The sequence below is a fragment of the Geotrypetes seraphini genome, chromosome 5 (assembly GCF_902459505.1).
Source record: "Geotrypetes seraphini chromosome 5, aGeoSer1.1, whole genome shotgun sequence".
NCBI lineage: Eukaryota > Metazoa > Chordata > Amphibia > Gymnophiona > Dermophiidae > Geotrypetes > Geotrypetes seraphini.
Window position 1 is genome coordinate 156,367,438 of NC_047088.1, and position 15,145 is coordinate 156,382,582.

Here is a 15,145-nt window from a genome sequence, read left to right on the forward strand (position 1 = left end):
GGGAGAAGGAGTCTGTGAAGAAGCACAGGACCTTACCTTTTCTGATGCTCTTAAGGGAGGTAGCCCACAATTCCTTCTTAGCAGACACTAGCTGCTACTGGTGTAGATTTTATCTCCTCTTCTATGAAACCGCGCTAGTGGTTTATAGCGCAGAGAGTTGCGCTGAATGGCCCGCGCTACTCTCGCCACTCATAGGAACTCGATAAGCTTCAGGAGCAGCGCAGGCCATTCAGCGCAGCTCTCTGTGCTAAAAACCGCTAGCACGGTTTCATAGAAGAGGGGGGTATATGTTTCCCTGGCAAAAAGGAATGGAATGGGGAGGCAAGCAGCAGGAAAAAGGGGGGAACTGTCATTGTGCCACACTAAATGTGGGGTTTTTTTTCAGTTTAATATTTTATTGAAAATTTTCATAACAGATAAAGAACAGTTGAGAATATGTAACACGAAATATCTCAGGTTGTTACCAGCCAAATACAAGATATTTCAGATCTACTAATATAAAAGGATAACAAAAGAGACGATTGCGATTATATTTAGGTCATCTTCAAAGAGTTGTCAATGGGAGACCAGATAGGGCATATGGAGCCTGATGAGAGAGGAGAGAGTTTTTCAGAGATATACTGTTCATATTTCTTCTATAAACACATTGAGTTTCACCAGAAAGTATAATTCAATAGGGATGCAGATTTCCAGATCTGTAGTATCTGTTGAATCCCTACAGAAAGCATGATGTGTATTAATCTGGGGTCACAGGAACTGGTTTTAAATGTGCATTTTCTAACCTTTTTTTAAACTCAGGTATTCAAAATGGAAGTACCCCTGTCACCCAGAGAGTCTGGAAAGTTCATTGCTGAAAACAGCCAAGATGTGTTCATTGATCCAGAAGGAGTAAGAAAAGTAGCAGAGAAGCTGGTTGATAAAGTCAGTAACAAAGAAATCACTCTGGCAGGCTGGAAATCATTGCATGAGCTAAATCCTCAGGCTGTGGATGAAGATGCAGTGAATTGGGTATTTGTTGCCGATACTCTGAACTTTTCATTCTGGTCTGAAACTGAAGATCACAAGTGCTTAGTGAAATACAAGGGGAAAACATACAGTGGCTACTGGGCTTTATGTGCTGCTCTGAATCGAGCCCTTGATGAAGGTAATTGCAGAATATATGTCTGCTTGCTCCATAACCAAATAAAGCAAAAGAAGTGGCTTAGTAAGTTTCTCTATCACTCATATACACATTCACTAGCGTGTTCACAAACAGTGCTCAGAGTTAGATTTGCTTTGTCAGATCAAATGCTGAAACTTTCTGAGCACTTTAAAGGCTAATATTCACTCTTCAATCATTTTCCACATTGCATTTAACAGTTCAAAAAATGATCCACTTATCTGAAAAAGTAGCGCTGTTATGAAGTCAATATAAATAGTTTCTTTGGGCTCAACGCATTTCGCCGTAGCTGGTTTATAAAGCCCATAATATATGAAATTCAAAAAAGTGGTCCCTAACACAAAAACACAACAAAAATCAAATGGGTAATTATCAAAAGACATGGTAAGAAAATGAAGTTTCGTGGCCACTCAGAAGTACCTGTCCATCTCATTCCTCCCAGAATTTCAACCGCAGACAGCCCGCTCATAGTTGACTTCCTATTTAAAGGGCTGCTGGACCAGAAATGACATAACCCATGCGGCAAAATCAGGACATTCAAAAAATAGTAAAAAAAAACAAAAAAAAGTTTTCAAAGTAACTGTCAAAAACCCTGAAACAGCATCCACCCAGAGATTAAGCGCTATTTCAGATAAGTAGATAATTTTTTGAACTTTAAATGAAATGTATAAATTAAAACAGTTGCAATGACTGAAGAGTGAATATCAGCTTTTTAAGCGCTCGGAAAGTTTCGGCGTTTGGTCTGACAAAGCAAATCTAACTCTGAGCGCTGTTTGTGAATGTGTGTATGAGTGATAGAGAAACTTACTAAGCCACTTCTTTTGCTTTATTTGGTCATTGCTGATTTTTATTTTTTTTTTTAGAAGTTTGCGATTTATTTTTTGTTTTCCCTATATCGTGTGGATTACTTGCTCCATAAAACATGACTATGTAACTCCTTCAGTTCTTGAATGGAACACCACATCAGATAATGCAGGAAATTATTTGTTCATTAAGGGATAATACTTGCAAAAGATCAAAAGGTAACTTTGTCAACAAAATATTACCTTAAAGCACACATTAACTTGGCAGATATTTAAAGTACACTGCACCGTACTGAGCAACTGGACTAATAAATCAATTAAACAAAACAAGCCTCAGACATACAAGCAGGACATTCCAGTCCAAGCTGAATATTCAAAGCCACTCAGGCTGTTAATGATAGGCTCCTCTTACATATGGGGGAGCACAGTAAAAAAAAACTCAAGCAAACACTTGAGAAAAACCTTTGCTCCAAACCCTAATGTAGAGACAAACTCACAGCACTCATGGCAAAACAGTGTACTAAACATAGTTGTAGAAAAAAGTATGTCAAGCACTTAGCTGTGAAAAATTCACTCCCTCAGTTGTTTGAAGCTGCAAATTGTGCTGTAAACACTGTCCATTTGGAAGGAGCACTTTAAATTTATAGATTGTATTCTCCAACAAACCATGATGTCACTCCCTCCACAATTTAACGCTGACAAAATATAACGCAGTGCTGCACAGCTGCAAATGTTACCAATTTGTCAGGAGCTTACATGGAAACTATCCTCATTATAGTTGTCAAAAAGCAATGCGTATTCACAGTCCGTACATACAGCCAATGGCAAGAAACAATATCACCCCCTCCTCTGCAAGAGCCTTGTTTTGCATGAATACGCTGCACCAGGAGAAAAGGGCACACATCTCTGCAATCACAAAAACAGAAACATTCCTTCTTCAACCAGTCCAGTTGCTCAGTACAGTGCAGTGTGGCCTTTGTATTTTGTGAGTGTTTATTTTCAAATTAATCTGAATAAAGATATCAGCTCTATAGACATCAAAGATTATGGGTCATAGGTCATCCTAAGGCCTAAGCCAAGGGCATAGTCTGAGCCAAATTTTTGGCTAGGCCAACAGTTGGTATGGGTGAACACTGGGCTTCCAGTGTTCACCCATACCAACTGTTGGCCCAGCCAAAAAGTTTTGTCTGTCCATCCTTTTACTGCATCCCCACCCCCAACACACATGAAAAAAGAATTAATAAAATTGCTTTAGTTTGTTGGAATCTCTAAGCTCCACTAGTTTGTTTATTCTGCACTTGGTGTACCACCTTTCAGGATGCAAATCAAGGAGGTTTACAAAACTACCAAGATAAATATCAAAAGCGAGGAAAGGAACTACACTATTTGACAGAATAGTAGAAAGAAGAGGCGGGAGATAGATAAAAGCAGGATGGAAACTATGTCTCTGTCCGACCACCATGGATATTTCATTTTAGGGGGACATAAGAACATTAGAGTTGTCATACTGGAACAGGCCGAAGGTTCATCAAGCCCAGTATCCTGTTTCCGAAAGTGACCAAACCACGACCAAAGTAGATGAAGAGATGAGCTTTTTTTGAAGCTCTGAAATGGAGATAAGAGATCTCAACTCTAAGTTCAGAGTGACTGGTGGATTCAAGCCTTGAGTGAATTGAGTGAACAGAAAGGATGAATAACCTGATTGCTAGTGGAGGATATTTCCCATAACTCTTTGATAGTGAAGCAGCTGCAGGGAGATAAGCTAAGTCCCAACTTTTTGACATTGAAGCTATCTATATAGGGACATAAAGATCTGTTCCTCTCTTTCTAAGGGGTCCTTGACTCTTTGTGCTTGATTTGTGGTCTGCTTTTGGAAATCTTTTTGGTAAATGGTTTTTAACCTGAGAAGTGTTTTTCTCCGAAGTTAGGAGATTTTTTCTTCTCATGTTTTTTTTTTTTCACTACCGGGCCGATGAGAAAAATCTAAAATCATTAAGGGAGACTTTGTCACCCATTGTAGAGCTTATGTTCTTTATGGACATTTGAGGCCCATTTTGTTAAGATTGCTGTGATTATATGCAACCACATTTCACAAATCTTTATGGACATAATTTATAGTTAAGCTTGATATTTTCTTCCATTTATTACATTCAGAAAAAAAATAATTTGTCTACCTTTGTTGTCTTGAGTATTGCTTTTGTTCTGTCTCCTTTTTCTGCTTTTTCTAACTCTTGAGTCTTCTGTCATTTTCATCCTTTTCACATTTATATGTGTTCCCTTTGCATTCCTTAGCCATCCTATCTGGCATCTTCCCTCTTTGTCCCTATCTCTCCCTCCCCCTCCGTATCTAGTAGTGCTGCCCGATTCACTTCAGGTGAATTGATTCTTTTTTTTTTTTAATCGGCCTCCTGATTCGGTGACTGACCCTCCCTCCTCGCCCCCTAAAGCAGGAGCGGCAGCACTGCCTCTTGCTAGCTGGCTGCTTCTGCTCCTGCTTTTGGGGGGGAGGGGGGAGGGGGAGGGTCAGTCAGGAAGTGCTGCAGTATCCTCCGGCTTCCCCCCTGGCCTCCTGCTCTTACAAGAGGCAGCGGAGCAGCCTGCAGAGAGGATCGCCGGTGCTGTAGCAATCCTTGCAGGCTGCCATTAACCTCTGCAGCTGTTGTGCCCTCTGCTGCAGTCCTGCCCTTGACGTCAGGGGAGGGGCAGGACCGCAGCAGAGGAAACAACAGCTGCGGAGGCCGATGGCAGCCTACAAGGATTGTTACAGCACTGGCGATCCTATGCAGGCTGCTCCGCTGATGTAATTAAGTAAAGGCAAGACCGGGAGCCAGGGGGGAACATGCAGGCCTTCGGGAGGGGGGGGACAGGCCTTTGGGGGAGGGACATGTTTAGGGGGATGTAGGCCTTCAGGGGGAGGGGGGCCCTGGTGTAGAAGTACACAGAGGGAGGGAGGGAAGGGGGGTTTCAAAGAGACATGCATATGCCGGACTTGGGGGAGGGGAAGAAATAATGGGTCTAAAAACAGAGGAAAGGAAGAGAGATGGTGGACAATGGGATTTAGGGACGGAAGGAACAGAAAGGGAGAGAAGTTGGACACAAGGGATGGTGTGGAGGCGGGTTGGGGATAGATACTGGATAGGGGGGTAGTTGGGAAGAGAAAGAGAGAACTTGTAGACCCTGGGGTCGTGGGGAAGGAGGAAAGGAGGGAAAGATGCTGGATGAAAGGAGAGATGGTGGATATGGGAATGATGGGGGTCCATTGCTGCAGCTGCGGGAATGGAGATGAAGAAAAGGAAAGATGCCAGACCTCTGGGGGAGGGAAAGAAACGGAAGAGGAGGACAGAGATGGAAGATGGATGGTTAGTACGGAGAAAGAAAGAGACCCTGGCGAGTTATCAGAAGACAACTAGAGCTTGGGACCAACATGATTTGAATAATGACCAGACAACAAAAGGTAGAAAAAAATAATTTTATTTTCTGTTTTGTGATTACAATATGTCAGATTTAAATTGTGTATCCTGCCAGAACTGGTGTTAGACCGTGAACATGAGCTAGGATTTAACAGAGAGAGGAAAAGTCTTTTATTTTGTTATTTTGTTTACACCACAGTGCCAGTGTAGGTAGGAGAGGGTGAAGAGGCTATAAAATAAACCCACCAGGATGTGTGGAAAAAAAAAAAACAACTACCCAATTGGGCAGGAAAATTGAATCGAAAAAGATTCAATAGGCTGAATCGAATCAAAATATTTTTTTCCCCTGAATCGGGCAGCACTAGTATTGCCTCTCTGCGTTTCCTGTCCCTTATGCTCGCTCATCTTGTCCTTGTTCCTCCCATGCTCAGCTTTCCTCTCTTACTTTCCTACTGAACCTTTCGCTTGACTTCCCCTCCCCAAGGCCAGTATCTCTCACCTTCTCTTCCTCTCCTTTTGTGTCCCGGACCCAGACTCTGTCTTCCTTCCATTTCCCCATGAGTCCAGTATATCTTCTCTCTCTCCACTCCACCCCCTATCTCCATGCAAGTATTTTAACCTATAGCTGCTCCCTCACTCTGCATGAGGGCCCTCATCTCTATCCTACACCCCGCAGGATTCACATCTTATAGCCCCCTTCCTGCAGTCCTCCAGAGTTCCGTTAGCTGACTTACACAGGCAGCAATGTAACAGTTCTGCCTGCACCCAGCTTGCCAGGGCCTTCTCTCTGTTCTGCCTCCTGTGATGCCACTTCCTGTGGACAGAATAACAGAGAGAAGACTAGCAAGGCCGGGTGCAGGCAGAAAGAAGTGTTTACATTGCTGCCTGTGCTAATCCAAGCGCTGGGAAGGAGGGAGGGCAGGGGAGAGGCTGATGCTGATCAATACAATAGGAAGGAAGTGAAACTGATACCGAATACAGGGGGGGGGGTGGAGTGTGAGTACAGGGTAGCAGGCAGCTCTTAGCATTTTACTGGGCTTACTCAATGATAGCTACATCCCTAGTTGGTATTCTGCTCATTTACACATTCTATTCATAACATTACCTTCTATCTATCAAATATATTTTCTCCTAATGAGCAGTTATTTCTTCAGTCTTACCAATGAATCTGAAAGAAGCTCATTTTTTTTCTGGTTCACGCACATTTTTTTTCTGCTTCTTCTTCCCCAGGACACATCTAAATATTTGTGCAGCATGAAAGAACATCTTAGAAATATCTTCTGCACCATTTAGAATTCATATTACTCAATTTCCTATATACTCATGAAATATTGCTTTGTGTGTGCAGATTTGTTCATTTAATGACCCCCCTCATTATGATTTTTCTCCTCAGGTATACCTATCACAAAAGCCTCATACTATGCTACTATAACCCTGGATCAGCTGAAAAATATCCTTTATTCTGACACAGAGGTGCCCATGCCACTAATTGATGAAAGACTTAGAGTCCTCAGAGAAGCTGGGAATATTCTTCTTGAGAAATTTGGAGGTTCATACCTCAACTGTGTAAAACAGTGTGAAAAGAGTGCACAGAAACTTTTGCAGCTTGTGGTGAACAATTTTCCTTCCTACAGAGATGAGGCCATATATCTGGTAGGTGTTGCTGCAATTTGCATGTAACATAGAAATATTTCATCTGCCATCATTTTCTATTAAGCCTGCCTATCCATAGCACCTACTAAACTTTTCAATCCCTTTTTTCTCCCTTAGAGATCCTCTGTTTCTTGTCCCATAATATCTTGACCCATGATATATTTCCTTAATCCTGAATATATCCCTTTTCTCCTTTATCCAGTGCCCCTCATCACAGAGCTTCCCTTCAACTGAAAGAGGTCTACCTTCTGTGCATTTTTGCAATAGATGTCTGTTATATTTTTCCTCCTGCCATTTTTTTTCCAAACTATACATAGTGAGATCTATTCTCATTTGCTTTAATGCTTTGTTTTTTTATTTGAGTCCCATTACTGTTCCTTAGCTGAAAAAGAACCAAGGTCAATATTTAAAATGATTTACACAGTTAACTTTGAAGTTAATTGTATAAAATGTTGGCTTTAAAATTTTGTCCCTGCCGACTACACAATTTGTGTCGGGAAATCTTCATTTCTAGTCAAAAGTTATACAGTTAAGTCTGGGAGGCAGCAGAAATATTCCAGGGGAGGGACTAAAAATTAACCAGATAACTGCCAATACTCAGCACTATCCACTTAGGTAAGCTATTGCTACAGTCCTACTTAACTGGGTAACTAGTCAGTTTAAATTTAATACAGTATAATTCAGCAGTCCAGAATCAGTGGGTAAATGGCTGAAAAAACACTTTAAAGATTATCTGGTTATCTTTCAGCAAAGAGCAAAGCACAGAATCCAGGTCCAAAGCAAGCAGTATTTCAAATTTGTAGCAATGAGAGACTCGCTTTAATTTCTAAAAACTCTTTTTTTTTTTTATACATAGTCCCAAGATTATGGAATACCTTTCCTTCTAATTAAAACTGTTCATGAGTATTCTCCCTTTACTTAAAGGAGGTGATTCTGTACAGGTTGCCTGAAGTTAGGCACCTAAATTGTGTGCACTAACCCCCAGATTCTCTAACTGGATCCCATGTTGCCTTAAAAGCGGCTTGCGATCACATATCAGTCATGCAACAGTGCCAGTTAGAGAATCATGCCTGATTCACGCAAAGATAGGTGGCTCAAATGTAGGCTGGAAAACCCTGGCCTACATTTCAGCTGCCTATCTTTGCTGGGGGATCCTGAAACTAGACCGCAACTTGCCATCAGCTGATCACGGCAGGGGAATTTCCCCTGATCAGCTGAGCATGCAGGACTCCCTGAAACCGCAGCTTTGGGAAGTTCTGCCAGCTCAGTTGATCAGGGATAATTCCCCTGCCACAATCAGCTCAGCAGTGGGCAGAGGATACCCCCCCCCCAATCGGCAAGAGAATGCCTACTCCCTCCTGCCTGAAGACAACCCCCACACTCTAAATCGGCATGATGGAAGCCCACTCCTGGTGCATCCTGGGATACACTGGGAGGGGCCTAAGACTCTGATTGGTAGAGTGAAAAACTGTATCTGAATTCAAGACAGCTTAGGCCAAGTGCATAGGATCTCTAAGGGGAGGATGCAAGATTGGAAACCAACTACCTGAACTTCAGAAGAAAACTGAAAACATTCCTTTACAGCAGGGGTGTCAAAGTCCCTCCTCGAGGGCCGCAATCCATTTGGGTTTTCAGGATTTCCTCAATGAATATGCATGAACTCTATTAGCGTACAATGAAAGCAGAGCATGCAAATAGATCTCATGCATATTCATTGAGGAAATCCTGAAAACCCGACTGGATTGTGGCCCTCAAGGAGGGACTTTGACACCCTTGCTTTACAGCAATCACCTCCCAACAAGGTGACCCTTCAGACTCCCAAGGTTCCAGGGCCCTAACTTTCATGTTCCCTCCTCTATTTCTCCTGCAAGCCATCACTTACCTTGTCTCCTCTTGGATGTAAAATATTGTACCGTCTACTTCTTTAAACCCTAGTTTGTAAAATGTTTTTTCAACTACTTTTGTAAATTCCTCATGATCTATGGGCTCTTGTCAAATTGTAAATCGCCTTGAACCTTTATAGGTACTGAGCGAGCCATAAATCTCTGATTAAATATTAGCTCAGTGTCTCTCAAACTGTGTGCCACTGCACAGTGGGGTGCCCCAAATTTTGGATGTCTGAAAACTGGCATTTAAACATCCATATTTCATGGATGTCCAAATACCGATTTTACAAAGCTAGAATATGGATATCTAACACTGCATTACATTCAAAAGCAAGGGGGAGTGGTGTGGGTGTGTTTTGGGTGGAACTAGGGAGGGGCCAACAGATTGATACAAGCTTTGATTGCAGAAGGGGAAGGGACATTTAAAAAGATGAATGTTTGCATTTAGAACTAGTACTTGGCATGCCCAGGTTACAGAAAGGAGCTCTGAACAGATCTTCATTGAATGGAGATAAAGGAAGTCACAGGAGGTATTTTTCTGTCCCTGGAGTGCTCAGAATGCAAAAAACAAACATCAGAAAAAGCTGCCGTGGACTTTTAACTGACCACCTCTGGATCTCTGCTCTGGCTTTCAGTTGGCTGCTTTTTTTTTTTTTTTTTTTTTAGTATAAACTTTTTTATTCACCAACATGAAAGATATACACAGAACAGAGAGAACACAATTATTTTCTCAGTACAATACCACAATGCAGATTAACAGGATAACTCCCAACTAGAAATCTCAGATATCAGCGAGAGTCCAGGCCTGTACTCTGATAGCCTGGAGCCCTCCAAATCCATACTAGACACAACCCCCCAACCGCTCCATCCCAACACCCCCCACCCCCAACACCCCACCCTCAACCCACTGGCAAGACGGGGGCAACTGGCTTCCGCAAGCGATTGACCACCTGGCTCTTTATCACAGGGGGCAGAGTATCCAAATAAGAAGCCCAAACAGACAGAAAAAGCTTGCTCCGAGATCCAGAGAACCGAGCGGACATGGACTCCCAGACCATTAAAAGATGCAATTTATTGCGCCAATACCAGATGGTGGGCGGGGAGTCCTGAAGCCAATGAGTAAGAATACATTTCATTCCCACAATATATCCCTTACGAATGAGCTGGCTATCCCCTGCAGAAAGGCCGCCTAAATAGCCCTCCGCCAAAAAAATAGTCCCTTCCACCGATGAGGGGAGCCGATAACCTACCAAAGATTCCAAATAACAGCGGACCTCCATCCAAAAGGCAGAAATTGAAGTACACAGCCACACCCCATGTGCCAAAGAATTATCAACCCGGTGACATTTCAGACAAATAGCCGTAGGGGCACATCCGAAATAAAAGGCCCGCTGCTGAGAGACATATCCCCGATGCAAAACCCGAAAGTGACATTCCCGGAGCTCGGCGCTCTGCACCACCCGAGGTATCCGGCGCACCAGAGGAGCCAAGGACGCCACCCGCGGGCGACATCCCAGGTCCCGGGCCCAAGATGCCAAAAGCCGCTGATAATCCCGCCGAGGCTGCAGAGCCACCAATCTGCGATGATATTGAGAGATAGAAAGCCAATCCCACTGAGCATCAAGGAAAAAGTCGCGTACAGTGATAGCAAAAGACTGGGTCAATGAGTCCCTGGGCAAGGAGGCTGCATAATGGGAGAGCTGCATATAAGCAAACCGATCCGTCGCCCCCAAAGACCAGGACGCCTGGAGAGTCAAAAAAGGAACAGCGCTACCATCCATCTGTAGAAACTGCTCCAAAGTTCGGAGTCCCTTCCTCGCCCACCATTTGAAGACAACATTGTCCTGACCCGGACTGAAGGCCGCATTGCCCACTATGGGCAGCAGAACAGAACTAAAAGGCGAGTGACCCCACATCCGCGAAACACATCTCCAAGCCCGACGAAGCGGCTCCACCAAGCAGCTACGGGCCCCCGGCCCCAATCGCACCTTCCCGTCCCACTGTAAAAGATAAGGCAGAGCCCACGGAAAAAAATAACCTCCAACTCCCGATCAGTATGCTGAGAGCCAAGAAAAAGCCAATCCCGGACATGCCGAAGCAAGCATGCCAAATTATACAAACGAATCGAGGGAAGACCCAATCCTCCCTGTGCCCAGGACCCCTGAAGGAAAGAACGATGCATTTTACCTTTCTTACCCCCCCAGCAAAATGAAATCACCAGTCTCTGAAGACCCAAGATATCTTTTTCCAAAAGAAAGAATGGAAGCGTTTGCAGGACAAATAACCATTTCGGGAAGATAATCATGCGAAAAAGATGAACACGGCCCATCAAGGAAAGAGGGAGATTCAACCAGCGCCGTAAAAGCCCCTTAGTTCCCTGCAACAAATGATCAACATTCAAACGGTAAAGCGCGGAGACATCCATAGACAACAAAATACCAAGGTATCGAAAAGAGGATCCCGCCCAGCGCAAAGGAAAATCCGGCCCCCATTCCACCCGCAGAGATTCCGGAGACGCCATAGCCTCCGACTTCTGCTTATTTAATCGGAAACCAGAAAAATCCCCATACTCACGAAAACACTCCAAAAGAGCAGGGAGGGAGGCCCGAGGATCCGTCAAATAAACCAAGAGGTCATCGGCAAAAGCCGCCAGTTTAAAATGATGAGCCCCCACGACCATTCCCATAATATCCGGGTTACCCTGCACATCCCGAATGAGAGGATCCAGAGTCAGGACAAACAACAAAGGAGAAAGGGGGCATCCCTGGCGAGTACCCCTACAAATTGGAAAAGGGTCAGAAAGGGTATCATTGGCCCACACACGGGCCACCGGGTTTTCATAAAGAGTCCGCACCGCCTGAATGAACCAGGGGCCAAGACCGTACACTCGCAGGACCTCAAACATAAAGCCCCAATCTACCTGGTCAAAGGCCTTCTCGGCGTCAAAGCTGATCATCAAAGAAGGCACCTGATCCTGTGCAGTCCGCTCCAAAGCCGCCAATATACGGCGGACATTTTTAGCAATCGCACGGCCCTTCACAAAACCCACTTGCTGATCGGAAATAAGACTCGGGAGTACCAAGGCAAGACGGGTGGCCAAAACTTTAGCAAAAAGCTTAGCCTCAAAATTCAATAAAGAGATCGGTCTGTACGACTCGGGTCTTGTCGACTCCTTCCCAGGTTTCAACAGAACAATAATCTGTGCTACATTCAAGTGGCGAGGGAGCTCCCCCAAGCCGACCGCCTCGTTAAACACCGAAGCCAACAAAGGCGCCACCTCAGCTCGCAATATCTTATAAAACTCGCTACGCAGCCCATCCGGGCCAGGAGACTTACCCAAAGCGCTAGCCTGGATCTCCCGCTCAATCTCCCCTGCAGTAACCTCCGCCTCCAACTGCTCCCGAGAGGAAGCTGAGAGAGTCGGGAGATCCCGACCAGCCAAATATACCTCCCCATCTAGCAGAGGGTCAGAGGGAGCAGAATACAAGTTCTCAAAGAAATCCCGTAACTCCCTGTTGATGTCTCCATCAGTATGCACTATCTCCGAGTTCCGCGTCTGCAGAGAAGCAATACGCGAACTACCCCTCTGCTGTCGAACTAGCTTTGCAAGCAACGTACTACTCTTATTCGCAAAGCGGTAAAGATGATACCTATAATGCTCCATAGACCGACGAGCGTGTTGGTGTAACAGAGAGTTAAGCGAACACTGAGCCTCCAGCAATCTAGCCCTATCCGGGAGTGCCCGAGTGGTGCCGTAGCGTCGACGGAGAGAAGAAACCAGTCTCTCCAGCCGAAGCAGCTCTCGCGTGCGCGCTTTCCGCTGAAAACTAGCATAGGAAATAATCTCACCCCGAAGGACCGCCTTTGCCGTCTCCCAAGCCAACGAAGGAGTACCAAAATGAGCTGCATTGGTATCCTGAAAAGAGCGCCACCGGGCTACCAGATGTTCGTGAAATTTACTATCACGATAAAGGTGGCAAGGAAAGCGCCAACCCCGAGGGGTCCCCGGCGTCCGAGATACCTGCCATACCAACGCCACCCAAGCATGGTCCGATACCTCAATAGGCCCCAGCGTAGACTCTACAATCTCTGCAAACACAGAGCGGGAACAGAGAATATAGTCTATACGAGATAAGGAAGCATGGGCCCTAGAAACGTGAGTGAAGTCCTTCTCCAAGGGATGCAAGACCCTCCAGGCGTCCACCAAGTCAAGGGAAGCACAAAGAATCTCAATTCCAGTAGCAGATTTCCGAGATTCCCTCCCCACCCCCGACGATCTATCCCAAAGAGGATCCGCCACCTCATTGAAATCCCCCCCCACCAACAGAGGAACATCTCCATAGACCGACAAAAGGTCTGCTAAATGATGAAAAAAACCCACGCCCGGGCTATTGGGAGCATAAAGGTTGCAGAGAATGTAAGGTTTAGAGTTCAAACTAACCGAGGCTATCACATACCTACTCTCCGGGTCCCTAAGGACAGTCTGTATCTCCAAATGAAGATGTTTACCCACCAAAATAGCCACTCCAGCCCTCTTACCCAACGCCGGGGAATCCAGGACATCCCCCACCCACCAGGTTCGCAGTTTGGCATGCTCCGCAGCTGTCAAATGCGTCTCCTGCAAAAAGGCCACGTCCGCCCGGCCCCTCCGCAGCTGTCGAAGCACCTTCTGTCGCTTTATTGGGGAATGAATGCCCCCCACATTCCAAGATAATAACTTAAGGGACATAAAAATGAAACAAAAATACCCAACAAGGAATCAAAAAATTCAAAAGCCTAGGAAGAGGCGTCCCAGCAAGCCCCCCTCCTAAGGCCACAGTCCTGCGGAAGCCAGTGCCTGCGGTCACCATGGAACAAGAACAACAACCCTCCCCACCCCACCCTCCCCTCCCCCCCAACACCAACCCACCCCCACCCACCACCCACCCCAACCCAACCCCCAAACCCAACCAGACCAATCCTACCCCACTAAACTCCTCCCATCCCATCCACCCCAACCCTTCTGGTCCCCACAGGAACCCAATCACTACAGACGCCCCCTCCACAGAAACCCCCCCCAAAATAACGAAGAGAACTGGACAAACCCCCAAGAGCAGCCTTGCAGAATCAGAACCCATCTCCCAATCTCAAGACAGCCTCATATACTGCCGCAGTGTCCCAGGAAGGGCCCCCCGACCCAAAGGAACCTAATCCCAGACCCTATCCACCCCCTAGTATCCCTCGGAAATGAAAACCAAGAACCCCAAAACCCATACTCAACAGGAACCCCAAAACCCCCACTCTAACTCTCCTCCCCCCCTCCGCACCCATCGCATCAGACACGCCGCCAACCACTCGTCCCCATGCACGCCCCTCACCCCAGTCAACAAGCTCAACAACACCCGCTCCAAAAGATGAATCCAGGCCACCGTCCACCCAACACAGCCTGGGCCGCGTATGGGTAGAGAGAGGCCCCGGCCACCCGTAATAAACAAGAAAGCCCCACACATCCAAGGGCCTGGAGACCGCTGAAAGTCAAAAGCACAGAAGCTGAGCAGCGCCCCAGTCAAAGACCGAAGTCCAACCAAGGTCCCAGCCAAATCCAAGAAGGAGTCCCAAGTTGTAGTCGAGCCAGAAGAATGAGGAGCTCCGAAGAGAGAAATCCAGCAAAAGTCCAGGGACACCGTGGCATCTGGAAGCACAAAATCCGAGCGGCGCCACCATCAAAGACATAGTCGCACAGGGCCATCCAAGGACCTGACAAAGATCCAAGAAGGAGACCAGAGTTGCACCAACACCAGAAGAAAAAGTGTCCCTGAAGACCGGCAGCCATCAAGCCGGACCAGCAGTAGAGGAGATCACACCAGCGGCACTAGTAGAAGGCAGGTCCACATTCCACGCATCCAACATGCTCTGCGCCTCCGCTACGGTAGAACAAAACTGAGTAGTGCCATTGTGATGGACCCTCAACCTCGCCGGGTAGAGGAGGGCGAAGCGAACAAGGCGAGCCGCCAGCGTAGAGCACACCGGAGCAAATGCCCGCCGTTGCTGAGCCACTTTCGTAGAATAGTCCTGAAAACAGAGCACCCTGCCGTTTTGATAGGTGAGAACGCGCTCGCCCCGAGCCGCCTGAAGAATAGACTGTTTGTGAGCATAGTTCAAGATTTTTGCTATTACCACCCGTGGCCGGGCCTGATGGGCTGAACTGAGACCCAGGCGATGCGCCCTCTCGATACGAAGCGGGCCGAGATCTGC

The 15,145-nt window shown here is 46.1% G+C and overlaps 1 protein-coding gene across 3 annotated transcripts in view; it reads left to right on the plus strand.

The window, feature by feature from the left end:
- Window positions 1-15,145, plus strand: part of LOC117360892 (queuosine salvage protein-like) — a 43,040-nt gene that overhangs the window by 10,956 nt on the left and 16,939 nt on the right. For 2 of the 3 annotated variants that reach the window (XM_033945477.1, XM_033945478.1), the window contains exons 2-3: window positions 799-1,144; window positions 6,766-7,025. In XM_033945477.1, the coding sequence (XP_033801368.1) occupies window positions 799-1,144; window positions 6,766-7,025 (606 nt within the window). Of the gene's footprint in view, window positions 1-798; window positions 1,145-6,765; window positions 7,026-15,145 lie in introns of those variants that run through there. The other variant, XM_033945479.1, reaches the window with a different exon arrangement.